This window comes from Monodon monoceros, unplaced genomic scaffold (genome assembly GCF_005190385.1).
Source record: "Monodon monoceros isolate NGI ecotype Baffin Bay Population unplaced genomic scaffold, NGI_Narwhal_1 Super_Scaffold_9, whole genome shotgun sequence".
NCBI classification, from domain to species: Eukaryota; Metazoa; Chordata; class Mammalia; order Artiodactyla; family Monodontidae; genus Monodon; species Monodon monoceros.
The window spans coordinates 4,419,628-4,447,067 of record NW_021703786.1 but is presented as its reverse complement, the minus strand read 5'-3'; the positions used below and the strand labels follow the sequence as shown (position 1 = coordinate 4,447,067).

The 27,440-nt window shown below is 40.9% G+C and overlaps 1 protein-coding gene across 3 annotated transcripts; it reads left to right on the top strand.

The window, feature by feature from the left end:
• Window positions 1-27,440, top strand: MMD (monocyte to macrophage differentiation associated). 3 transcript variants are annotated; one of them, XM_029212424.1, is made up of 7 exons: window positions 1-273; window positions 7,710-7,791; window positions 11,871-12,031; window positions 15,709-15,783; window positions 17,418-17,519; window positions 19,707-19,776; window positions 25,521-27,440. In XM_029212424.1, exons 1-7 carry the CDS (start codon window positions 248-250, stop codon window positions 25,719-25,721), a joined length of 717 nt encoding a protein of 238 aa, XP_029068257.1. In that variant the 5' UTR covers window positions 1-247; the 3' UTR covers window positions 25,722-27,440. The 3 variants fall into 3 exon arrangements, with proteins under 3 accessions (XP_029068257.1, XP_029068259.1, XP_029068258.1); XM_029212425.1 differs by lacking the exon at window positions 1-273 and adding an exon at window positions 452-549 and having other exon boundaries at window positions 25,521-25,721; XM_029212426.1 differs by lacking the exon at window positions 15,709-15,783 and having other exon boundaries at window positions 13-273; window positions 25,521-25,835.

Here is a 27,440-nt window from a genome sequence, read left to right as displayed (position 1 = left end):
GGAGCCGGGAGGCTGGAGGCGGGAGGCGCCGGGGCCGTTTAAGCGGCTTCCCTCCCGCCCCCAGCCGCCTGGTCTGGCTCCGGCCCTGTCCCGACCCCCGGCCTGGCCCACTCCGACCCTGCCTGGCCGAGTGGTCCGCCGGGCACGCGGCGGCCTCCGGAGCAGCCCAAGCCCATGAGGGCCGCGCGCCCGGCCGCCGGCGCTGACGATACCGAGCTCCTGGCCCACGAGGAGGAGCAGAGGATCAATGCGGTTCCAGAATCGATTCCAGCGGTGAGAGGGATGGCGCCCCCGCCCCGCCGCCCGTGCCGGGACCGGGTCCCGGATCCCGCCTCCTCCCGCGTGGGTCCCGGCTCCTCACTTGGGTCCATCCCCTGTGGATCCCGCGCCTCGGCCGGGGACCGGCTCCCGGGGGATTCCCCTCCCTGCTGTCCCTGGGTGATCCCCTTCCTCCAAAGACCAGGATCTCGTGCCTGTCCCGGGTCCCCCTCGCGATCTGCGGACCTCGGATTCCCAGACCTCGGACCACGAGCCTGCCCTTCTCCCGCGGTATCCCATTGCTCACCCGGCTTCACCCCATCCAGGCGGGGCTCTTGCTTGATCTGAGGACCCGAACCCCAGCCGCAGGCGCTGCCCCCGAGTCTTCCGACCCCAGCTTTGCCCTCCATCCCTTACGGGGAGCTTGGAGGGCTCCCGGTGCGGGCGGAACCGGGGCCCATTCGTTGCTGCGCCCTGCAGCGAGAGTTGTGGTAAAGCGGGGGTGCTGGCCGTTTTAGGTGCTTTGTCTTTGAACGGCCGTAGCAACGGGGAAACTGAGGCAGGCTCTGCTGGTTTAGTCTTGCCTGGCCAAGTCCGGGCCCTGAGGGTACCCAGGCTTAGAGTCCCTGGGCGTGCTATTTGGGGGCGCCGCGAAGGGGCAAGTTAGCGTCCGGGTGGTGAGACCTGCTGTTGAGACGCCGGTGTTAGGAAACGAGGAGGAGGAACCGAGGAGGCACCACCGGAAGGCTGGCCGGCTGCCCTTTCGCTGGAGAGCCGATGGTAACGCCGGCCTGGGGAGGTACCGTGGCCTTAATCCCGACCCCGGGTGTCTGCCATCTAGCAATGGATGGAGGCTGGCCATAGTTCCGAGAGGAAGCTCTGGGCTTTTTTTTCTAATCGCCTTCGTTTAAGTGGGTGAAAGTTCACCTCTCCTGTGCTGTGGTAACTCTCCATCCCTTTGTCTGAATCAGGCAGCCGTCCCCATTCCCAGACCTTCACCCTGAGCAGGCTAGCTTAGTGTGCAGTGACAGGGGGAATTTGAAAAAAGACAAAGAATGCATGAAGTCTTCCAAGGAGGTTATTGTTGAGTTTTTAGGCACTGCTTTTTATTTCAAGATTTTAAAGTGCACTTTTTTTTTCTTTCCAACTTCCTAACCCCTTGACGCCCCCTCTCCCATTCTGATCTTATTCCTCCTCCAGTCCCACAGGGTAAGGAGTGAAATATGCACAGGGATTGTTGTGGTGGATTGTGCCATCAGAAGGGTGATCAGTTTGAAGACTTGGATTAACTTCTGAATATTGCTCAGGGTGTTGAATGCCTGGCAGTATTCCCCTAGTGGGATATCATATCAGTACTTCTAAAGGCAAAACGAAACCATGGTGTTCTGGCTTGAGAACATGAAGTCAGCCATGAGGACTGGAGGGGCTTTAAGGGAGGATGTAACACAGGTTCGGTAATGGTTGGCAAAGCTCTGTGCATGTGGTTTGTTTGATTTGGTCTTACTTCTCTGCACATCTCTGCTCTTCCTGTTTTCAGAGACAGTGGCAATATTCTGTGAAATTACTGGTTTTTGTTAGATTAAGTGTTGTATTTCTTTTCTATCCTTTCAATTCTTCTCTAGAAAGAAGAAAAAGAAAAGGAACCTGTTTTATTGTTTGTCGCACAAACATTAAAAGTGTTAAGAGAAATGAAAAACAAACAAACCTTATTTAGGACACTACCATTTCAGCTGATGGAACTTTTTTTTTAAAATAAATTTATTTATTTATTTATTTTTGGCTGCATAGGGTCTTCGTTGATGCGCGTGGGCTTTCTCTAGTTGCAGCGAGCGGGGGCTACTCTTCATTGTGGTGCACGGGCTTCTCGTTGTGGTGGCTTCTTTTGTTGGAGAGCATGGGCTCTAGGCATGCGGGCTTCAGTAGTTGTGGCACGTGAGCTCAGTAGTTGTGGCTCACGGGCTCTAGAGCACAGGCTCAGTAGTTGTGGCACATGGGCTTTGTTGCTCTGTGGCATGTGGGATCTTCCTGGACCAGGGCTAGAACCCGTGTCCCCTGCATTGGCAAGTGGATTCTTAACCACTGTGCCACCAGGGAAGCCCTGAACTTTTCTTTTTGCTGGACGCTAATCTATCCAGTCCTTATTATCACAGTTGTAAGGTGATTTTACGCTCTACTTCATTTAAAAATGAAAAACTACAGGTGTTTTCTTTTAGTGCAACATAGACATTGTAATTTTCTCAGCGGCTGCACAATATCAATGGATATTTAACAGTTATTTTCTTGATGACATCTAGAACTACCCCGATTTTCTTTGAACAATGAATGATCCCATAATTTCTTGTTTTTGTGTATTATAGGCTAAAATGGAAAGATATTTCTAAGAGTCCATTTGAACTTAGAAATAAAGCCTGCAAATAAAAAGTAATATAACAAAAAAAATCATGGTTTTTGTGGTCCATACATTGACATGTTGAGAGTACTGTTCTGCATCTCTTAAAAACTGTGCTTATTATACATCTTTTGAGCATTCAGGAGAGATACAAGTAGGTAAATGACAGAGGAACTAGAAAGAGGAATACACTATCTTTGAACCCATGTGTTCCTTCTGGTAGATTTACCAGGACTCCATTGACGAGCATTTGACTGCAGTAAAAACATTTTATTAGGCCATAGTTTGTGGCTATGTCTAAATTATAAGAAAACCTGAACACCTTGCTGGTTTGTTCATAATGGAAACTTGGCGGTCACTGTGGCTTTGGATCAACTTCCAGAGTTCTGACATATCTGTGGAGGAGGGCTGTAGGGATGCCTAGCCCAGTGTAATAAGTGGAGGGCTTTATGCAGGCATGGCTTCTCAAAAAGCTTAGGATGTGAAAAACGCCAGTGGGACACCTTTTATCTTTTGTGCTTTAACCCTTCCACACTTGATTCCACCACCCCTCCACACAGAGTCATTCTCTCTCTTTCACAGCATCTCTGACTGATTAGAATACCTGCTAACATTTATTAAGTACCTCCTGGTGCCAGGCAGTAGCTGGGTATTTGTAGATTACTCATCTCATCCTCAACTGTAACCCTAGGAGGCAAGTTTTATACTCATTTAATAGAAGAACAAATAGGGTTAGAGAATAAAAGAGAGCTTGCCATCATCACACAGCAAGGAAGGGGCACACTGAAGGGTTCAATATCATGTCCCTCTCCACCACCCATGCAGCCATTCACCTCTGTCTCCCCGCCCACATCACAACATCTGTATGACAGCACAGAGGCCTAGGACCCAGAGCTTCTAATGTATCTTATTGGTATCTTACTGGTGCATGCTCGTTTCTCCAGCCTGGCAACCAAAAATCCAAGGAAAAGGATGCTCCTTTCCTTAACCCCAGCCTCATGACCACTGGTTAGCTTCAAATTGAATATGTGGCAAACCATATAATTCTAAAGCATTAGAAGTCTTCCAGGACTGCCTATTGCCTTTTTTTGTTTGTTTGTTTTTTGGCGTGTTCTCAGAGCATTGAATCATAGGCATGGGGTAGTCTCCTTATATGTGCCATTTCCCTTATTTAAGTTAAATGTATCCCACCACTATCACTACCTCGGGCAGCAGAACTTTTCCTAAACATCATGCTTATTCATATAGGGAAGCTAATTAGTAAGGTTGTGCACAGGGGTCAGCTTATGTTGCCCCATCAAGTGATGTTGAAGGAGCCCTTGGAATGTCCATGGTATTGGCCTTTGAGAATTTTATTTTCATGAGATTGAGGATTCTCTTTGCCCTAAGACTGCCTGTTTTTCTTTGTTGCATACAGAATCCCCAGTGAAACTAATTGACGAGTGGATCTTTCTCGGGTAGGATAAAATACTTCAGCAGCAGGCAGAATGTCTGTCTTTCTATTCATTCATTCAGCACTTATTTATTAAGCTCCAGCAATAAGCTGGGCCTTGTGTTTGGAACTGGAAATGAAATGGTGGACAAGATGGCCTTCATGGAATTCACATTACAGTGGGAGAAAATGAAATAAAAAATAAACAAGTTCAAAAAGTCCAATTCTTACTAATTGTGATAAGGGCTCTGGTGGAGTGAGGAGGGCTGAAGTGATACTTCAGGTAGGATGGTCAGGGAAACCTCTCTAAGGAGGTTACATTTGAGATGAGTTTGACCGGTGAGAGGAGAGCTGGGCATTCTGGAGAAGAATGTTCTAGTTAGAAGTAAACAGCAAACACAGACACCCTGAGGCAGATAAGACCTGGGTGGTTTGAGGAGCAGAAAGGATGCGGTTGGTTGGAGGCAGAGAGTGAGAGGAAGGTAGCACCAGGCTGGAGAAGTGGGTGAGGGCTTGTGGCCTGCCGAGGATGCAGTGTTATCCCAAGCACTTTGGGAAGCCAGACGGATTTTAAGCTCTGGTTAGTGTTTGATGTGATCTGGTGCTGATAGACTTGTGGCTGCTGAGTAAAGAAGAGAGTCCATGTGTGGGCAGGCAGGGAGACCAGAGACTTTGTATGTTTACAGACCAGAGGTGTCAATGTCTTGATTTAAGGTAGGGTCTTTGGAACTGTAGAGAGCGGAACTGATTCGGAATATATTTTGAAGGTAACATTGATGGTGCTTGCATGTGGAGTATGGGGAACACAGAGGAATCAAGGACAACTTCTGAGATTTGATCTTAGGCCTCTGAGATCTGCTGGTAGGTTGCAGATTTACCTTCGGAAGGCCACTGCTTTGGGCTAAATTTAAAGTGTGCTAAGGAGTGTCCCCAGGTCCCTCTCTCCATAGTTTTGAAATTCTATCACCGGGAGAGCATGAGGACACTGGGCCAGGGGAAGTGGAGAGAGTGTTGAAAGAGAAAGTGAGGGGATGAATGAACAAACCCTTGTCAACTAAAAACTTGAATCACCTTCCCTCAAACCCTCTGAAGCTGGCTGGATGCTGTCTTCTAGCACTGGATAACCACTAGGGTGGCTTTGCTTTAAGTAGAGGTGTCTTCCATAAGTGGGTGCTATTTCCCATAACTCTTGATAACCTTCCTCATTCTTTTTGGGGGGAAGAGAATAGGCTCAGTGTGTGGGAGTTTATTTGCATTTTACATCTGCTTTTCCATTTAGGTCTTGGGCGACTAATTTCTTCATAGTGATTTCTGCAGGAGGCCTTGTTGGAGGCTTGATTGTACCCTGGCAGATCAGAGAGAAATGGAAAAATGCATTGTAAATTTCCCGGCAGAACCATGTGCTGTCCCATGGGGCCCCAGGCAGTGATCTGTGCCTGGAATACTTGCTCTTCCCTTTCTGTATTGCAGGAATCTTGGCCCTGCCCTTAAGGAGAAACTACCTTAAGTCACATGGGTGGAATATTTTTCTCTGCAACTTCTGAGTTTATTTTTAACCTGAGTGATTCCAGGTGGGCAGGAACTAAGCTGTCACAAACATGGCCACCGAGTTTCTCTGCTTTTAGGAGAAAATTTGAAAGTCTATCCCTGTCACTGTGTAATAGCCTGACTATGTTTAGATTGGGCTGCCAGAGATATAAATTGCTATTTTAGTTTGCAGCCTGGTGGTGGGTAGTCAAACCCTACCTACTGTACCCTGCACAGAGTGCTCACAGTTTAATCTACCTTCAACCATCCCGGAGCCTTGCTCTTTACTCTTTACAATTCCTAATAGGACATGCTACTTATAGCCCTGTCGTTATGTCTCAGGCTAATGATTTGGTAGATCCTTGAATGCTAGGGAAACTTTTAAAGCATCCTTCCCAAGAGTGTAATTATTTTCCTTTTTACTAATAACTGCCGTATAACAACACTCTCGTTCCTTAGGAAATTTAGTAAAATTATTTAAAGGATTGTCAGGGGAGAAAAGATTTATTTATCTATGTGTGAGAATAGCTTGGAATAATTCTGAAGCTGTTAACTGCACATTTCTCTTAAACAGTTTCCAAGCCATCTGGTGAATTCCATTCCATATGTGTATATTTTGCACGCTAGTTAGATAGCTACCCATTGGTGATCCAAGTAAGGTATCTTCAAGGTCCCAAATCCATTTCCTAGTGGATCTGCCACTTGAACTCTCTATGTTGGGTTAGCAGGGACTGCCACTTTATTTATTTGCTCTAGGGATAACAGGCCCTTCTTAATTCAGGGAGAAAGTATTGGCTAGTCTTTTCTTAAAGTGAGCACTGTTTGGAATCGCTTGACCATGTGTTTTAGTCAGTTTTTGGCAACCTGGCTGTGCCATTTGGTTTAGCCTGGTACCATTTTTTCATCATGTTAATTAATAAGGTGTGACTAGTGACTAGTGACTAGTGACGGAATCTCCTCCCCCTACCCCCTTAACCTAGCTCAAGCAAAAAGCTACTTTATTGTGCAAAGCCTGTTGACATCTTGCATGCCCCAAGCGCAGGAATGCTGCTTGAATGCTGAGACCTGAATGCCATCATGGCTGTCTTACCTGCATTATTTCTCTGCATCTGCTTCTTTCAGGCAGCTGCCTTTTTATCTTCCTGAGTTTACATCTCCCTCCTTCTAAAGAACACACAGACTAAACCAGAATCCCTCATGAAACATGGCACGGGTATGAACTGGGGCCGGGGGGATCCTCACCCACACACTGAAATAGAAGAAGGCTGTTTATCTCTTCATGTCCGATGGTGTTTGTGCTTTTCACTGCTTTGCTGGTTGCCACAAAATTAGCCCAAAGGGGATATGGAATATGGGTGTGTGTCTATATGTGTAACAGATTTTGATATTTAGATACATACACATGTGTTTATGAATTTTATAGCCAGTGTATCTGGTGCTAGTCACATATTTAGATTTTGAAGGAAACTTTTAATTCAGGAAGAATGCAGGTGAAAACGTACCTCTTGTTTCAGGTGCCAGGAGGCAGCCAGGTGTCATTTATTTAAGCTGTCTGGTGCCAGAACAAGTAATGCAATAGACGGAAACTAGTTCAACAGGCCTGCCAATCATGGGATGGAGGCTTTAAAGATCTACATGTATAAGCTTTATACATTTTGAGAGAAGAAATAGAAACCTTTCAAATACACTGAATTTGCATTAAATGGTGGTTTCTGGTATTTGTTAACTTTAGAAAAATGACCTTGGTTTTTTTTTTTTCTGTTAAGATTTAAGATTTGGTTGTACCATTTTTTTTATTTTTAATTTTTTTTACTGTGGGGGTACCAGTTGTGGATATGGTTTTTGTTTGTTTTTGGTAGGTAGAAAAATTTTCTTCTAAATGAACTGAAAGAATACTTAATCCAGTAAACTAGGGCATTCGCTTTAGGATTATGGCTGTTGGCTCAGTTTACACCTGTTTAGTGGCTTTGGTTTTGATCCCGTAACTAGGTATTTCCAGCAGTCACCTCTTCAGTTAGAACAGACCAAACAACCACTGACAAGCTTCACCATTGTTCTTTACACGCTCTGAGCTTTTCTCATGTGATGTCTTTGTCTCTACAGGTTCATGAACCACCGGGCCCCAGCCAATGGCCGCTACAAACCAACTTGTTATGAACATGCTGCTAACTGTTACACACATGCAGTGAGTATGAGTTTTCTGCCTTTTCCATCCTTCCCAAAGGGCTTTGGTGGGAGGAAGGGGCAATCATCTCTGTTAACCTCAGCCCCGTTAGTCAGGTGTACCCATCTCTGTGACCTTACCTGCCAAAGTGTCAGTGCTAGGTCATGTCACCAGAAACTGTGAGCATGTCAGACACCTTGAGTGCTCTGACTACAGTCAGCTCTGTCTATCCTGGACTTGCTTTCTCAGACAAGATCGTCTTTGAAAGAATAATAATAGTAAGTACCTTAGTTATAAAAAAAAAGACAAAGAAAACTATGAAGACTGTCGCCCCTGGAATGAAATGAATCACCTTTTCAAGACAGTCAGCTGTGTTTATTGGCAAGAAGAATTCACCATTTGTTGCAAAAGGTGGTTTTTTTCCCTGAGTGATCCCCTAAAACAGGTAGCCACATCCTCTCCATCTCCACTGTGGTCATTGCTTCTCAGATGTTAGTCCATATTGTAGAAGAAAAGTTCGATTTAATCCCTAAATTCTTAATTTTTTTGATAGTAGAAGAAAAAGCTGATTTAATCCCTAAATTCCTAATTTTTTTCTTCCTTATAAAAACAAAACATATTCATTATAAGAAACATAGGAAATACTGAAGAATATATGAGAAAAACAGAACTACCTAGAAATAAATTGCTAACACTTGGATGCACTTCTTTTTGTCTGTGGTGTTTGTAAATATGTGTGTATTTTCATAGTTTTCCTATTAATTTCATTTTATTGGCATTTTCTTGTGTCATATAAATTTCCTTTTATCTATGATTTCATTATTCCCTTTGAAAGTTGTATTTAGTGAGACTTTTGACGGGAAAGTGGTGGCTGGTATATAGTCTAAAGACAAGAAATAGAGAAGGAGACCAATTTATTCCTTTAGTGAAGTGTTAGAACAGGCTAATTTAATTATTTTAGACAGTGTTAGTACAATGTGTAGGTTATATACATATGTTATTAGAATAAAACTTGCTTGAATTCAAGTTGTGCCTTTTCATTTCTTGAACCCTTCTTCAAAGAATAGTCAGTATTTCTATAAAGAGGTCATGATACCAAATAAACCTGAAATAAGCTAGTTTTTGGTGGATTTCTTTGTAATCTAATAGAACAATGCTGTTTAGTCATTACTTAGCAGAAATCAAACTTTGTAAAGTATCAGTTTTATGTATTGTAATAGTGGAATTCAAATACTACTTGGTAATACTGAAACGTTATTCTCATCACTGTCCTTTTTCTTTAGGTGCTCAAAAGATTTTTATTTAAATAATTAATATGCTGAAATCTTACTAAATGTTTTTTCTTTAGAAGAAAGTTTGTACCTGACATGCCTGCCCTGGATTCCATAAAAGGGCTTCAAAAATGAAATTTGGAGTAACCTCACTAGTGGACAGTCTCCCTGGACCCATGGTTTGGATTCTCAGGGCAGGAAGGATTTAGTGAAATTCTCGAGCCTTGAGCTGACCCCTATCTTTGCATTAGTGAACGCTTTGTGAAGTGAGCTTCACAACACCAGGGGGTCAAAATGTTTAGAGTCCAAACTTGGTTTTAAAGAATGCACAGCCTAATTTGATTGTCAGCTATACTTGCCCGGATATCCATCTTTTATTCTTTTTTTTTTAATTGAAGTATAAATATAATATTTACAATATTACGTCAGTTTTAGGTGTACAGCAGAGTGATTCAGTTTTATATATATATATATACACACACACACACACACATATTTTTCAGGTTGTTTTCCATTATAGGTTATTACAAAATATTGAGTATAGTTCCCTGTGCTATACAGTGAGTCCTTGCTGCTTATCTATTTTATATATAGTAGTGTGTGTTTGTTAATCCCATACTGCTAATTTATCCCCCACTCCCTTTCCCCTTTGGGAACCATAAGTTTCTATATCTGTGTCTGTTTCTGTTTTGTATATAGAGTCATTTATATTATTTTTTAGATTTCACGTAGAAGTGATATCATGTATTTGTCTTTCTCTGACTTACTTCACTTAGTATGATAATCTCTAGGTCTATCCATGTTGCTGCAAATTGTCAATATTTCATGCTTTTTTAGGCTGAGTAATAGTCCATTGTGTGTGTGTGTGTGTGTGTGTGTGTGTGTGTGTATAATATATATATCCATTCATCTGTTGATGGGCGTTTGGTTTGTTTCCATCTTTTATTCTTAACTAAATGTCTGATGAATTTAACAGAGATTAAAGTTACTTTGAAGTTAATTGTCCACAGGCCCCTAAGAAAATGTAAGGGTGTGTGTATTTAAATCTAGGTCAGCATTAGGATATAAAGAATATAAAAGTTTGAATAATAGTTTATATGTCCTGTTCCTTCACTTATTGTTCCAATGTACATCCACCATTTTATGGATATGCCTTTACCAACTGCAAAACACTGATAAAAGTTATGAAAATAGTGCTCTGATAGTTTTTATAATACTGACCAATAAAAGCAACCAATGAGGGACTTCCCTGGTGGTCCATTGGTTAAGACTCCACACTCCCAATGCAGGGGGCGCAGGCTCAATCCCTGGTCGGAGAACTAAGATCCCATATACCACAACTAAAGTCTTCGCGCTGCAGTGAAGACCCAGCGCAGCCAAAATAAATAAATAAATAATAAATTTAAAATAAAAATAAATAAATAAAGCAACCAATGAAATGCTTATTACTTAGCATAATGTTGAGCATTTAAATATAATGGTTTGGCTGTTGAGATGCACAGCTCACCTTTAAGAAGAATATTTGCTTGAGATAGACCTGAATAATCCCTTAGTTTATCTCTTCTGGATTGTCACAAGGAACACTTGTAGAAACCAAAGTTAAGGGAAAACTGACAAAACATCCACATTAATTTTTTAGAACAGAAAATGTCATCTTATTAAACTTACTAAACTGTATCCCTGATTTTTGGATTTCAGAAAGCAGTAAAATTTCTAAAACTGACAAAACAAGAAACTTCCATCTAATGTCATCATTTCATTAAAGAGAAGATACTTTAACATGAAAAAAGTAGAAAGGACAAAATCTCAAAATTAAATTGTTTTATGAAGAACTTTGTTGTCCTTAATTTTCTTTCTGTTCTGGGCCATTGAATACTTCAGCATTTGAAATTCAGTGCTGATCTCATCTGGGAGATTTAATATTCTGTTTCAAGAGGGAAATAGAAGGTGTTGGAGATAAAAAACATAAGATTGCTAAAGTTTGCGTTCTTTGCCAGGTATGTTTATTCCGCTATCTAATAAAGTAGTTTATTTCTTCTGATGATTTCTGTTATTATTGAATGTTTACTAGTCACAGTGATATGTCTAGACATTGAAATTTGTGTCAATATGTAGTGTAAAATGTGGTGCGGAAAGCAAAGTTCTCTCTAAGATTCTAGTCTCTTAAAATTATTTGAATAAGTAGGAGTGTATTACTCTTGCCTACATGAAAGGTGCTATTAAAAATGAAATAACCCTTTCACTCTGCGGTAGCTCGGAAATTGGTGGAATGTAGACATCCAAACTAGAAATCAGGACATATGATTTGAACAAATGATTTATTTGAGTGTGGTATGTACATAATAGTTACTGACTTGATTCATTTAGATACCCTTTGCTGAAATACTGGGATTTCAGTAGCACATGGGGGAAACAGGAAAGAATATTTAAAGATCAAGACCTCCCTGGGAAATCTGGGTGCATGCTTGCCATTTGAATATTTTAAGTGCCTACCCTAAATCACATTAGAGAATAGGATGAAACATGTTCTTAACTAACGAAATTAGGATAGAGGACATTTCTTTTGCAACAATTGAGTAATGTTTCATTCTTACTGCTTGACTGTGTACCCATTGGTGGACACAGGTCCTGGGCCCTAAACAGCAGTACTTGTTTTCAGTGCCGTAAACGGACAACTTCATCTGGCTCTCGTTATGATTATCCAGGAAAGGCAAATGTTTGTTTTAAAATGATCTTCCTAAAATTGCCCCTGGTAAACCTATGTATGTTTAATAAAGTTCTCAATTCAGTGTTTTGCTGAATATTTACTTTTCTTTCCCTTTCTCTCAGTTCCTCATTGTTCCAGCCATTGTGGGCAGTGCCCTCCTCCACCGGCTGTCTGATGACTGCTGGGAAAAGATAACAGCATGGATTTATGGAATGGGCCTCTGTGCCCTCTTCATTGTTTCCACAGTATTTCACATCGTATCATGGAAAAAGAGCCACTTAAGGTACAGTGGATGGTACGCTGTTTCAACAGGTCACTCACAATGGTTGGCTCGGGTTAGCCTCTCACGCTGGCATGCTTTGGTCAGGTGAGGCAAAGAGTGGACATTTTCCTGCCTGGTAGAGTCTAATGCTGTCCCAACACTCAGGAAATTTCCTATGGATTGGACAGAATTTGAGCACCCCTATCTGTGTCTTAAGAAAGCAGGTCTTTGCTCGGAAACCGAACAAAACCACATTGCTTCCCCAGGACTTACAATGTACAGTCCTGACACCTGTTTTCCAGTGTGTCAGCACACTAAGGATGAGCATGGCAGCTGCAGGGTGATGACCAGTACTCTGGACATGCAGTCACCAGTTGGGCTTTGAGTCCAAGCCCTGCCACTTAGTCTCGTGTAGCCTCAGCTTCTTCATCACTAAAATGAGAATGGTAATGCCCGACTGGCGGGCTGTTGTGATAGGTGAATGAGATGATGCCTGTGAGAGTGATTTGAAAATTATAAATCACTACAGCTGTACTACAGGTATATTACAGCTCGGGTTTACTGTTTTGCAAAGTTCAGCTTTCAGAATTAGGTCCCGTGCATCTACTCAAACGAAATTCACATATGTTGCTACAGTTAGCTGTCAAGCACTTTCCAAACGATATTGTGATCCCTAGCCTCCCAATGAGGACATAAGAGCATTCATCCTTTGAGTGAAGGGTTAATTTGGGTGATACAAAGGTAGCAGCACACCATCTAGTTGCTTATGAAATGGATTCTGCACAACCCAAAAGGACAAAGTTTCTTCTCAAAAAGGAGGACTCAGAACAGACTTAGAGTGATTTAATGTAATATTAGAAGATAACTTTTGGGGGCTTCCCTGGTGGCGCAGTGGTTAAGAATCCTGCCTGCCAATGCAGGGGATACAGGTTCGAGCCCTGGTCCAGGAAGATCCCACATGCCGCAGAGCAACTAAGCCCGTGCACACAACTACTGAGCCTGTGCTCTAGAGCCCATGAGTCACAACTACTGAAGCCCACGCGCCTAGAGCCCGTGCTGCGCAACAAAAGAAGCCACCGCGCTGAGAAGCCCACGCACCACAACGAAGAGTAGCCCCCACTCGCCGCAACTAGAGAAAAGCCTGTGCACAGCAACGAAGACCCAACACAGACAATAAATAAATAAATAAAATTAAAAAACAAGGTAACTTTTGGTTTTATAGATAGAATGTTCAAAAAAATCTCGTTATTCAAACAATCTAATATTAAAAAGATATGCTTTATTTAAGAGCAGGATTTGGGATTCATATGATTACTAGTTTCCTCATATGTAAAATCAGACTTTTAGAGCTGGAAGGATCCTTAGGGAACATCTGATCCAAACCCCATAATTTTCTCCTGGGGAAACTGAGACTCAGTGATTCCAGCAGAATCTGATCATCATCCCAGGATCTCTGACTCCCAGTCCTGAGGTTTATTTCCACTGCACCCTTTACAATATTGCTTCTAGTTGGCAGTCTGCTACCTTTGCCTATAAGCTGACAGTTCCCAGGGCTTAACATAAAACCACAGCATTGAATCACAAGGGAGCTCTGGTACACTCAAAAGCAAGCCTCAGAAGTACTTGTCCTGGCTCTTCAGGGTGCACTGTTGCAGAGCCCAGAGGCAGGAGCACTTCATTATCTTCTTGGCACGATCCAGTGCTTGTGGTTCCCTTGGCTGACTTGGCTTTGCTGTCTAGATATCTGAATCAGAGTTGTAGGTGCCTGCTTCGTTATTCAGGGCCCCCCTGCCGGGGCCTGAGAAGGTGTAATTGAAATCAGTCTCTCTTGAACCTTGAAATAGCACTCCTAGAATCATAAGCCACATGTGGATTTTTGCTCTGCATTAATTCGTTAAAATATCCCAAGTATAGCCTTAATTTAAGTAAAAGAGGGAAGGGAACAAGCATTTATTGAGTACCTACTAGGTGCTGTGCTAAATGCATGGCTACATCGTCTCATTTAATGTTCACACGCACTCTGTGATAGAGATGATATTACTTCTGCTTCACCCTTGAGGAGAGTGAGGGTCAGAGATGGGTGGTGGGTCTTGAATAAAACTGCACGCTTGACTTTACCTGCTGCAACAGTGCATAACAGTCTAGAAAGCAGAATTAGAAAGACCCCAGACCTGGCATGGAATCAGTCATCCAAGGAGTTATTCTTCTCTTCCCTGCATCTTCTACCACATCTTCTAGCCCTTTTAAATCGGGATCTTCTGGACCCGAGTTTGCGACTGTATTTTATAAGCTCCCCAGGCGATTCTGCAAGGCAGTCAAGTTTGAGAAACATTAATCTAGTGTTTGCTTTTTTACACCTAAATTATTTTCACTTCTTCACTAACATGTGACTAGCACTAACAGTGACTGAAACATCCTCAGCCTGCTTTGGTCGACACAGAGTGTGTGATGAGGCAAAATCTAATACTTGTGCGCCACCAAACCACAGCTACTACCCCTTGGACTGAAAATGGATTCAAGACAATGCAATGCATTTGTACTTTTAAATTACCTCAGGAACTTCCCTAGCAGTCCAGTGGTTAACACTCTGTGCTTCCACTGCAGGGGGCGCAGGTTTGATCCCTGGTCGGGGAGCTAAGATCCCGCACGCTGTACGGTGTGGCCAAAAATTTATAAATAAATAAATAACCTCAGTAAAGGGCGGATTCTGTCTAATCTGTTTTGTGAATAGACCTCAATGAGCCAAATCTTTGTACATTTCCTGACTCTTCAGTTTTAGAAGGAAAAACTTGGTTAGAAGCCCAGGTCGCGGGGCTTCCCCGTTGGCACAGTGGATAAGAATCCACCTGCCAATGCAGGGGACATGGGTTCGATCCCTGGTCCGGGAAGATCCCACATGCCACGGAGCAACTAAGCCCATGTGCCACAACTACTGAGCCTGGGCTCTAGAGCCCGTGAGCCACAACTACTAAGGCTTGTGCACCTAGAGCCCGTGCTCCACAACGAAAAGCCACTGCAGTGAGAAACCTGTGCACCGCAACGAAGAGTAGCCCCCGCTCACTACAACTAGAGAAAGTTTGCGTGCAGCAACAAAAGCCCAATGCAGCCAAAAATAAATAAGTTTGTTAAAACAAAAAAAGAAGAAACAGCCCAGGTGGCTACCCTCTTGACAGCAAATGAGGGTTTGTTTTTTTTCTGGTTTGTGTTATTGCTGTTCCTAAATTAGTTTCTAAATTTGCTTTATTGAAGCTTACTGTCTACACTAAGATTTGGAGTAAAAGCTGCTTCTAAGACATTCTAAAAAGAATGTGGCTTTGGGGAGTATTTACTGAGCCTTCATGATTTTGTGCCCTGCACTATGATAGGGGTTGAGAGGTGGTCTGCCCTCAAGAAATTTCATTTTCCTATTACATAGGATCTAAAAAAAATAGAAAATATCAGAAAAGACAGATTTTGAGTTCCTGATTATTGTGGGGTTCTTACATGGAGAGGATCTATGGTATATGCAATCTTAAAAATAATATAGAGCTTTTACTTGTGGCCCCATATTATTAAAAATAGCTGTACAACTTTGAAGGCCAAGTTATAAATGCCGTGAGAACCAAGAACAAGAGTGGCAGTTGTGGCATAGTGGAGTGATAACCCCTACTTTCAGTTGTAAAATTTTCTGAAAACTCTAACTTGTTCCCCCCCCACAGGACAGTGGAGCATTGCTTTCACATGTGTGATAGAATGGTTATCTATTTCTTCATTGCTGCATCTTACGCCCCATGGTAAGATACAGTCTTTATATTTTTGAAGATAGTGTTTTTATGAGAGAATTCTCGGTCCTCCTTCCCTCCCTTCTTCCTATCCCTGCTTCCCGGTTCCCCCATCCCAACACACATACATGCTTTTTTTTCTTTCCCATTTTGATTTACTTGGGTCAGATTGCAGATTTTAAGGGGAGAGTGTTACTGCCATTCAGAATACATATCTGGCACTGGATTGTTTGAGAGAAGTGCTACTAAGTTGTGTGTAGGCAGCACGCTCACCTTTGAAATATGTTACCTTTGCCTTCCATTTGCTTTCTATATGCTTCTGCTGCTGCTCGGAATACCTGGACACCTAATTGTTTAAGTAGAAATACTGTAAATACGTACAAAGAAAACAAGGTCACTTTTGAAATTTATACTGTTGGTCTTCACAGCACAGTAGCTACTATGTATGGAGTGCATTTCTCATTTCTTTAGCTATATGAATAAGAGAACTAGCCTAATTAGTTAGCTATTTAAAATACCTAGTATTCAGTTCAGTGTCCTTGTTCTTCCTACCTTTTTGATATAGATCAGATAGAGTCTTTTGCTGCTCTGTAACCCATAATTAAAGAAACATTGATTTTCCTCTATCAAGATATGGTCCAGTTTTAACCACTCAGAAATTCATATTATGCCATCAACTATATATCATTAGAAACAGCAGGCCTCTAGATTCTGACTAATGCAGCATCCATCATTCCTAATTATCTGTTGGAGTAAAAAGTAAGTGCTGTTGGAGTAAAAAGCAAGTGCTGTCTCTCCCCAGTAACTGTTACTAAATTATAGGTCTGAATCATACTGGAACGAGAATACTTAAAGGCTTTTGTGAAGTATACCTCAATTTAAAATAAGTAAATAAAAATTTTAGATGTAGACTGAGGAATCAAATATTACAGTAGGCAGTTTGTTCGCATGTAGTCATTGATATGCAGGTGGAACCTTTTCCATTTGGAAATATTAATTTTGTAGTAATAGCCATTCAGAACATTTTATTTTCATGTCTATTCTTAATCTGAATTTAGTACAGATGAATTTGCAGCATTTTAAATTCAGGCCTCACAAGAGTCCATGGTTAAATTCTAACCTACAGAGTATCTTCCATAACATGTATTAGGCTAGACCTTCTCATGTTCTCTCTTGGTGGAGAAATTGATAATGGAGACACTTGGTCTGTGTATTAGGTATCCACTGTGTGTATGTGACCTGGTTCAGGGTTTTGTTGCGTTCTCAGCTTTGTAAACAATCTGCTCCCAAATACGTAGTCAGGAACAATAAGGCAAGTAGCCTTTATAGCAGTCTGCCTAATAAGGAAAGTCGGGCATCACAGATGTGCTGGGACTTATTTCTACATGTCTCCTTTTAGCTGGTTCTATTTTTAAACCACATTGGAACTAATTCTTAGTCTTAAAGCTTGAATGACAATTTTATCCTTGAGTTATTAATTTTATCCCAGTTGCCCAAATACTTCCAACCGCATGTTGACTGCTTTTTCTTTCTGGTCTTGTCCTGGTACCTTCTCTCCCAGTTTTCAAGAGCAGAGGAAAACACAGGTTGTATGAATTCCCTTCATTTTTCACTTCTGTTCTTTGTTATCTTGTTTACATTTTTAGGTTAAATCTCCGCGAACTTGGACCCCTGGCATCTCATATGCGTTGGTTTATCTGGCTCATGGCAGCTGGAGGAACCATTTATGTATTTCTCTACCATGAAAAGTAAGAGAAAATAATTTACATTTGATAGCTTTAAAATTAACTTCCTAAATTTTATCTACATTACAGTATAATTTACTTTATATTTGCAGTTCAAAATAGTAGAAATACATAAATAGAATATATATTGTTTTAACAAATCTTTAGAACCATTTGATATTCATCATTGGTCTACAGATTGCTGCAGACAGAAATGAATGGTGCCTGTGTGATATATGACATAGTTGAAGGACAAGGTGCACTTGTCCCTCATCTAAAATGACAGTTTTGGAGTCAGTCAGACCTCATTTCACATCCTCAGGCAGGCTAGTCTTAGCAAACTAGCCTTATCCTCTATGACTTACAGTTACCACATGAGAAAAATAACTGCTTTTCTAAGTTTCTTTGAAGGTTGAAGATAATAGCTATTAAGCTCCCACAGAGCACCTAGTTAGAAACCCAGAGGATGTTCCAACCTAGGACTCCCTGAGAAAGGGGACATTTGGAAGGGCATCTAAACGCTTAGTATCCTCACCATGGGACACACCTTTTTTAACCCGTTATTCATATTTCCTAGTCTTAAGTGTGAAGCAATATAAAAAGAAAACGTATTGAAATTTAGCAGCTTAGTTCTAGAGGAGACCTTCAAGGTCACCTATTTGTGCTTCATGTTTAAAAAATGATAATGTTGGGCTTCCCTGGTGGCGCAGTGGTTGAGAGTCCACCTGCCGATGCAGGGGACACGGGTTCGTGCCCTGGTCCGGGAAGATCCCATACGCCGCGGAGCGGTTGGACCCGTGAGCCATGGCCGCTGAGCTTGCACTACGCAACAGGAGAGGCCACAATAGTGAGAGGCCCACGTACCGCAAAAAAAAAAAAAAAAAAAAAATGAGAATGTTTAGTACATGCATCAAATTAGTGACTCATCTGGAATTAGGACCCGTGTGTCCTAGTTCCTGTTCCATGGCTCTTTTCATTATTTCACATGCCTGAACTTGAGAAACTCACAACCATGAAATAATTGTCATTGGATACAGTTTATTAAATTATTTATCTATTGTTTTTGGCAGAATGGCCCTCAGAATTAAACATAACTTGTGTTTGTCACAAAGTAATAAATTGTTTTCTCTTTTCAGAAGAAAGTGGTAGTTTTAGCTAACTTCTCTCTGACTTTGAAATTCACTTAAATGCATTTTTGACCATAATTAGCAATTCTGAGTGGTATTATGCGTTATATATATATCCAAGGGAACAGTTTGCTTCTCAGGCTCAAACCCCTAATTTATATCCTTGGATAAATTAGGAAGTAAAGTAAGACAACTATCTTTTCTCCTATTCAAGGCTTTCTAATATAAACCAAACCCACATTCATCCCCAGTTCCCTGATATGATTACTTCATGGTGGACTTTGAGTATAAAACACTAAGAATGAGATGCGAGTCACCCTTGGCCATTTGGTTTGGCAGGTATTACAGAGAACCTAAATGGTGCCACATACTGTTCTAGGCCCTGCAGACCCAAACATAAACAGAACTTGGTCCCTGCCTTCGAGGAACTTAGAGTCTAGTTTGATTAGGCATAAATATAAGTTGAATTTCAGTACAGTGTGTTTTTTAGCATTTTCAGACTTCTGCACCTAAGGTGATGAGCCTTACAAACTGGAGTTTGTACAGATACAAAATTAAGAGACAATCAAAAACACATGCCCTCAAAAAATAAAAAAATACCAAAAAAAAAGTAAAAAAAAAAACAAAAAACAATAACAACAAAAAACACATGCCCTTAGTTCCTTAGGGCTCCCATCTCTTTGCCACTGATAAACTGCTCCAAGCTATTCCCTGTGCAGCTTCATAATTTCAGTGTCTTATAACGATGGATTGGAATGGTGATGAAGGCAAACACTCTGGGATTAGAAACGGAAAATGCATGTGAATTGGATTCAATGATAGCTTTTGGCAGAGAACGTTTTGCATGTAGTATGTGGAATTTGATGCCTTATCAATACTGAAAGAAATGCTATTTCATTGTTACTCAACTACAGTATTTCAGTTAGAGCCCTAATGGTCTCCTACAGGGAAAATACATTTCATTTGAATAGTCAAGAGTTTACATTTGTTTTTCAAAAGAAAAAGGGAAAAACTGGTAAGGAAATAGTCTGAGTGTTGTAGGAATAGATATATTAAATTAAATTAACACATTTCTATTCTGCAGGTATAAGGTGGTTGAGCTCTTTTTCTATCTCACAATGGGGTTTTCTCCAGCCTTGGTGGTGACATCAATGGTAAGAAGTTACTTCATAATTTAAGTTATTTCACCTTATTTTCTTATAAATCACTGTGACTCTTAATATGTCTATAGATACGATCTGAAGCTTTTCTTTCTGAAGTTATGACATGTCCAATAACTAGAGATTCAAAAGAAAAAATATGTAAATTACAAAGTGCCACAACTTGTACTACCTACTGTCTGTAGTTTGGAAAAGCTATACATCTAAGTGTGACTCCTTCCATATGATAATCTGCTGCATTTGTTCTTTGGGATAACCCTTCTGTTCACCCCACCTCCACTCCCACCCTTTTCCCAAAGAATTGTGAGATTATTTGAAGGTGGAAATTTCTACTTGGATTACTTAGTGTCTTAACCCTAAATCCATGGTGAGGGTAAATTTTGAGGTTTCTTACAATGAAGAAAATATAAATTAGTGACTTCTCTTTTTTTAGAGCAGAAATTTTTTTTCTTAATTAATTAATTTATTTCTGGCTATGTTGGTCTTCGTTGCTGCAAGCAGGCTTTCTCTAGTTGCGGCGAGTGGGGGCTACTCTTCATTGCAGTGTGCGGGCTCCTCATTGTGGCGGCTTCTTGTTGCAGAGCACTGGCTCTAGGCGTGCGGGCTTCAGTAGTTGTGGCACGCAGGCTCAGTAGTTGTGGCGCACGGGCTTAGTTGCTCCACAGCATGTGGGATCTTCCCAGACCAGGGCTCGAACCCATGTCCCCTGCATTGGCAGGCGTATTCTTAACCACTGTGCCATCAGGGAACTCCCATGACTTCTTAAAACTTAAGAATTGGAAGGACCTCAAAAGGTCATTTGGCTCAACATTTTATTGGATATTTCTCAAATTCCTTCACTCTTACTTTTCCTTTCACTTGCTTTTAAGTCATATTATTTCTCTTTCTCAGGAAAGTGCTTTTTTTTTTAACTTTGCTTGAAATTTTCTTTTGGGGACTTTGATGGGTGAAAGTGTGGCATTCATTACCTGTAGTAGGCATTTGCACTTATGTGTTTTGTACTCCCATTCAGACTGATTACTGTTGAGACATCAGTTTATCTGTCAATTTAAAACAATAACATAACAACCTCACGATCCCATCTACTGGTCACTTGTGCCTTTAGCTTATGTTTTCCCAATCCTACACTCTGCATTTTGGGGCACCAGCCACTGTGTGTTTAGTTTGAACTCTCTTCTCAGGCTACAAGGGTCAGAATTGTACCTATAATTTCCTCCTGGGCTCATAGGCAAGTTATAAGAATGTAATTTTGCCGTGTATAGTTCTTGCCCTGGTCACAAAAACACCTGTAAAAGGTTTAGGATTTATAGGTTTGCTTATGTTTTTTTAGAGGGTATGTCTTATGACAATGTATCACGATATGTTCTTTGAGATATGAGATTCATAATGGCTTTAATAATTACGTCGTAGCAAAAATACATACACTTTAGCTGGTAAAGGCAACAGGGAATAGTGAGGGGAGGGAGGTGAAAGTCAGAAATGAGAAGATCTTCCTTGAAGGCCATATAGGTAGAGGGCGATTGAAGACACCCAGAGCAAGGTCTGTGTTGATGGGTCACTAATCATTAGAGTGTAACTTCAAGTAAATTCCCTCTGGGTATCATAAGAGCAAGTTTATCCAGTATTTTTACTACCCTAAATCTTTCACTGACATTTTCAAATACAATAGCAAGTGACTAATGTTTATGTTAATCAAACAGGAAAATCCCCACACTTGCCCAGATAGAACTTAGAATCAAGCAGAAAAATACAATTCGTATAAAATAAGAAATTACCGTAAAGTTTTACAATGTCTTTGGGGAAAGTACAGCCTGCTATGGGAGCACATGATAGATTTACCAGAGGAAATGCTATTTAAGCTGATTCAGAAAGACAAATAGGAGCCAAGAGATGGAAGGAATGATGCAGGTGGTACAGAAAAAGGATACAGCATGAAGGAAGCCCCAGAGATGCGGAGAGCACGAGCATCTGAATATGCATGAGGGGGTGTAATTATGCAGGTAGCACAAGTCTCGTGATAAAACTGGTGAGCTAGACAGAGACCAGATCATAAAGAACCACACAGGCCATCTGAAGGAACAAAGGAACGGTACAAGTGATGAAGACTCAAACCTTTGGTGCTCCGGTCAGAATAATGGGTATCGGAATTACCCTTCTACCATAAAGAACTTATAAAAGTGGGAAAAGTATGTGAAACAACTATTTTTTGGCGTTGGACACAGACATATAGGACTATGATCCTTGCGGGGAGAGAAACCAAAAGATGAACTTCACACGCACTGCAGTTTTCTCCCTGGAATGCTTTCCAAACTGCGAAAGAAAATGGAGTCCAAGAGCAGCAGTCTGGGTGGAGGAAACAAATCAGCATTTCACCTCCCGAGCCAGCTGCAGTTTTGGGGCAGGGTACTGGAGAGGAGGGAACTTCACAGAGAAGAGTCTCCAGAAATCTACAAGGGGTTTCCTTGAGTCCTTGCCTGAATACTAAGCTGCATTTGTGCAGAGCAACACTCTGCGTGCCCTGGCTGAGGATAGCTGTTGGAAGGCTGTGAGATCAATGGAGATTCCAGAAGGAGCCTAGTACTGGGAGATACCAGAGTTCCAGCCAGCCAGAGCAGGGAGACCATGCTGAACAACTTAGGTATTCCATTGACCCTAGCAAGACCACACCTCAGGATAAGAGCTACTCTGGCCCTAGAGTGAGGGCAGCTCTGGCACTGCCATAACAAAGCCCAGAAACCTCGAAAGGATAAAATTGATCCTTTGGTAAATAAACTGCCTACTGGAACAAACTCAACATTCCTTCAAGGAAGACAACAAAATCTATACTCTTTAACGACTCGACATCCATTATCCAAACAAATACTACTAGACAAGCAAGAAGGGCCAAATGGAAATTCTACATCTGAAAACTATATGTTAAGAAAAAAATTTACTTGGAGGGGTTTAACAACAGATGGGATACTGCAGAAGAAAAGATCAATGAACTTGAAAATGAATAGTCAGGCCTCAGACTGGGAGAAAATATTTGCTTTCTCTGTAAGTATCTGACAAAGGATGTGTATCAAATATTGTAGCACTCTAAGTCAATAATAAAAAGCCAATCCTATAAAAATGGGTAAAACACTTGAACAGACACTTTACAAAGAGAAAGAGATACAAGTGTCCAGTAAGCCCTTGAAAAACTGCTCAATGTAACTAGTCATCAGAGAAATCAGGCAAATGAAAATTAAAACCTCAACATGCCACCACTACACACCCTATAGAAAAGTTAAAGTTAAATTAAAAAGACTGATGCCACCAAAACCCAGCAAGGATGTGAAATAACTAGAACCCTAATTCATTGTTGGGGAGAGTGTAACATGGTATAACCACTTTGGAAATTTGTTTAGCAGTTTATTATAAAATTAAGCATAAATTTATGACAACAAAAGTGAAAACATGTATCTACAAAAGGACTTGTAAAACAATAAAATGTTAATTTTATTCATGATAGCCCCAAAATGGAAAGGACAAACAAATTATGTTAAATAATTCAATGGAATGCTAAGTAATAGAAAGGAATGAATAACTGATATACAGTAGCACATGCATGAATCTCAGAAACATTATATTGAGCAAAAAGGAAGCCAGACACAAAAATGTACATACAGTTTAATTCCATTTATGTGAGGTTCTAGAACAGAGAGGCTTAGTCTGTGGTAATAGCAATAAGAACAGTGGTTGCCTTAGTGGAAGGGCAAACCTTATTGTTCACTTAATATCTATGCATTACACTATGTAAATTAATCATCAATTTTTAAAACACCCCCTACCCCCAAAAAAGGAATATAAGTTCAGGAAATAAAACACTTTAGTTCTTGGTGCAAATCCTGATTCTGACACTTAAAAGTTACGTGACCTTGGTAGATTATTTAACCTCTATGTATTCTAGTTTTCTCGTCTGTAAAGTTTGGGTAAAAATAGTACCTAAGTTAGGGCTGTGAAGATTAAATGAGTGCTTCAAACAAGTCCTGGTACGTAGAAACATAGTAATGACATTGACAATGAAGAAAACATACCTGGTTTTGTTTGTTTTAGGATTAACTATGTTCTGGTTCTTTGAAAGTTGATAAGCAGATGTGGTATCTTGAGGAACTACCTATTAACAGAATGTATGTCAAAACCAACCTGTGTGCTTGGTTTGGTCTCTTGTTTATTGTTTTAGTGGAAGAAGCAGGAGTGGTGTCTTTCGGGGCAGCAACCAGCTGTGTGACTTTGTTCAGGCTACTTATTTCTCTGGCCTTAGCCTCTTCATCTCTAAATTAAGGAGGTTGTGTTGGATGAATGAGTCTCCACTGGGGAGTCAGATGCCCCTGTGAGAATCCCATGAAAACCTCAATCCTCTCTAGGAAAATGCCTCTAATAACACATACACAGAGAATTTTGTATAATTAATGGATACTAATTGCTTTATAACCTCTAGGAACTAATAAATGTAGCTGGTGTTTTGTTTTGCTATGTTTTACTTTTTAAATAAAACTAAATCTGACTGATGTGCCATCTTACCAAGGTTAAGGAGAAGTCCAGTATCAGTCAGTCTGGATCGGCTCCTTCCTCATCTTTTGATCTTTCGAAAACCATGGTGCTTATGTGAACTTTGAAAATAGGGCTAATCCTCACCCCTGGCCCTGGATCCTCACGCTTGGTTTTTAGCTCGTGTCTGTTGCTGCCACTGCTCTGGCCGAGGCCAATGGGGCCATTCAAGTAGGTGGCTCCACTGGAGCTTCCCCATGTTCCTTGTTGGACTTGGCCACCAGGACCTGCTCCAAGGCTAACAGGGTTACAGCCATCAGTGCCCAGGCCTCTGGGACACCCACACACCTGTCCCCTTCCAAGGCCTTGCCACGATTTGGCTTAGGCTTCCACTCACCTTGCAGAACCTGAGGCCTTTCTATTCCTGGTCCCCAGAAATCCTGACTTGTTTCTCTGTCAGCTTCTTAAGCCCTGCCTCTGTTCTCTTCCCCTCTCATTCATACAGCCCAGTCTAATCTTGTAGATGGGTCGAGGTCTTTGAAAACCAAGAGTAGCCTATAAATATTCCTTTTAGTGCTAAAGCACACCTGACTGTTAATTTCCTCCTAAGCTAAGAAACTCCCAGGCACAAAGACAAAAAGGCCTGGCAACATCTAGAAGGTTAGGAAATATATTGTGCTACATGGTCTCAGATCTCAGAGGTCACTCCTAGCTATGATTTTCTCGTGTCAGCCATAAGGAAGCCATAAGCTCACAGAAGCAGGTGAAGAGCCTGGGAAAAGCGGTTAGTGTAGAACAGTGTTTGAGGAGGACAAAGGGAGTGAAAACCAGGCTGAGATGTGGATTATAAATGGAGTGGCATGGGTGTAGGGAAGAAAGCTCCTAAAGAGGAAGATGAAAGCCAAGGATTGTACTTTATTAAAATGAGCTGTTGTTCATTTTAGATGCGATTGCAGTCTGCTTAAACATAGTATAAACGAGCAGAAGGTGCTTCTTTTTCCCATGGGACCTGTAACCTGACTGCTTGGTCAAATCAAGACGGCCGATTCAGAGGGTAACCCAGGTCAATTTAAGTGTAATTCGTGTTTACAGATGAGGATTCTATCTGTTCAGAGCTACTTCATTGTCTAGAAAATCAGGAGACTTAGGGGAAATTGCAGTGATCTCTTCAGCTTGTCATATCAGAATAACATCAACACCTTTTAATTTTTTTCCTCTGTTGACAGAGTAACACCGATGGACTTCAGGAACTTGCCTGTGGGGGCTTACTTTATTGCCTGGGCGTTGTGTTCTTCAAGAGCGATGGCATCATTCCATTTGCCCATGCCATCTGGCACCTGTTCGTGGCCACGGCAGCTGCAGTGCATTACTATGCCATTTGGAAATATCTTTACCGAAGTCCTACAGACTTTATGCGACATTTATGACCAATCTTTACTAGGTCTCCAAACCAGTATTATTTCAATTATGGCACTTAGGAGCGGGGTAAGAGCTGAAAACTGCACAGAGGGAAAAAAAAAAAAAAAAAGAAGAAGACAGCTGTACTGACTTTATAACTTTTGAATATAATTACTGTGAAAGTATAAAAGCTGTGTTCTGGAATTTTCCCCCTCACAGCAGATAAATAAGGTAGTGAATTAATTATTCATTCCATTCCGCTATCACGAAGTACTCTGGATAGACTTGGCCAACTGATGTTTACAAACCAGAATTTTGTATTTTAATTTTACAGATTTTACTACATAATTTTTCTAAATTACTAGGTCAGGCTGTAAAAGTCAGTGCAATAGCAAAACTTCCTTTTTAAGAGAAAATGGTTTCTATCACTTTCCCATTAGCTGTGTGAAGAATCGTGGACAGAATTTACACTACTTTTTACCATGTTTCATCTTGGCATAACATGGTTCTTTTTTAAATAGAAACTTCAGTTTTTTGTAAATTTTTAAAAAATACTTCATTGAAGCGCATTTCTGCAGTTCCTCATTCATGTGAATTTTTGCAGCAAGCTGTCAACATTCCACAAATGAACAAACATTATACCTCTTCTGATAGTTTTACTAAGCATGGAGAAATTGCCAATTTTTAAAAACTACAAGTTTTCCAAAACTCTTCTGCCAGCCTCTGACTCTGAATTCCATGTTGCTTTGGGCTGTATACTTGACCTAGTTTGGTTTCCCAGCAATGGAAAAGTATTTTGATATCATTAACTTTTTCAAAAGGTTCAACTTTTTCTCTATGCCTTTGCCATGTCTTCTTCAGGGTCTTTTTCAACAGCGGATGAGTATCTAGTCTGTACTAAGGGAGTGTTGTTGGGTTGGCCATCCACTGAAAACTCCTGAAGAGTGTTATGGATTACAGCGAATAGTGGTCATGCCTGTTTGGTGCCCAATGGTTAAGTCATTGTCACTTAGCTTTATATTATCAGTTTGATAGTCATTTTAAATTATGGAACTAGATGCATAAATTCACACTTCTACCTTTCCGTTGCATCTTCTGATACACTTTCCTCTTTTTCATGGAAAAGTATTTAAAGCACTGACTGACAGATAAACTCATGTGTCTGTCGTCCATGGGTTATATCCTGGCTCAGTGGAGTGGTATTTAATATATTGTTTTTGGTTTTCCTTCAGTGTCTTATATTAACATATTAGTTGCTTTGTTGGTTAATCTCCTGTTGGTGTTTTAATAAATGAGATAACCTTGCCTTTAGATCAGGTGCTGTTATTGCCGGTTTTCTAGTGATGGGTTTGATCATTGAATTGTTGGTTTGACAATACATTGAATTCAATTCATTGAAATTTTGTACTGATGTAGCTTTTAAATGAGGGTGTATATTGTGTGTGTATGTTTAGAACTCTTTGACTTTGTTAAATTGTGTGGGAATGAAGAACAGAAGAATGGCCTCTTGCTGGTGAATTCTTAAATAGGCAAGGTATCCAGTGATAACACTGACCAGACCACCCCTTCTGCATGATTCTGAACATCTGGATGCCTCTCGTTTTATTGTGTATATTTTATTTTAAATGTATTAACTTTTGTGGATCCATTTAAAGTCTGCTCAAAAGTACCACTGTCAAAACCACTGAAATGTATGTTAAAAAATTGTGCTGTAGACTAAAATAAAATTGTTACTTGGATTTGTTCCA

What these genes read in the sequence shown, in the direction of transcription:
- MMD (XM_029212424.1), top strand. Translation starts at nt 248, where the DNA reads ATGCGGTTCCAGAATCGATTCCAGCG. An exon ending in CTAACTGTTACACACATGCA is followed by an intron (nt 7,792 to 11,870) that starts GTGAGTATGAGT and finishes CCTTTCTCTCAG; the next exon opens with TTCCTCATTGTTCCAGCCAT. An exon ending in CCTTGGTGGTGACATCAATG is followed by an intron (nt 19,777 to 25,520) that starts GTAAGAAGTTAC and finishes CTCTGTTGACAG; the next exon opens with AGTAACACCGATGGACTTCA.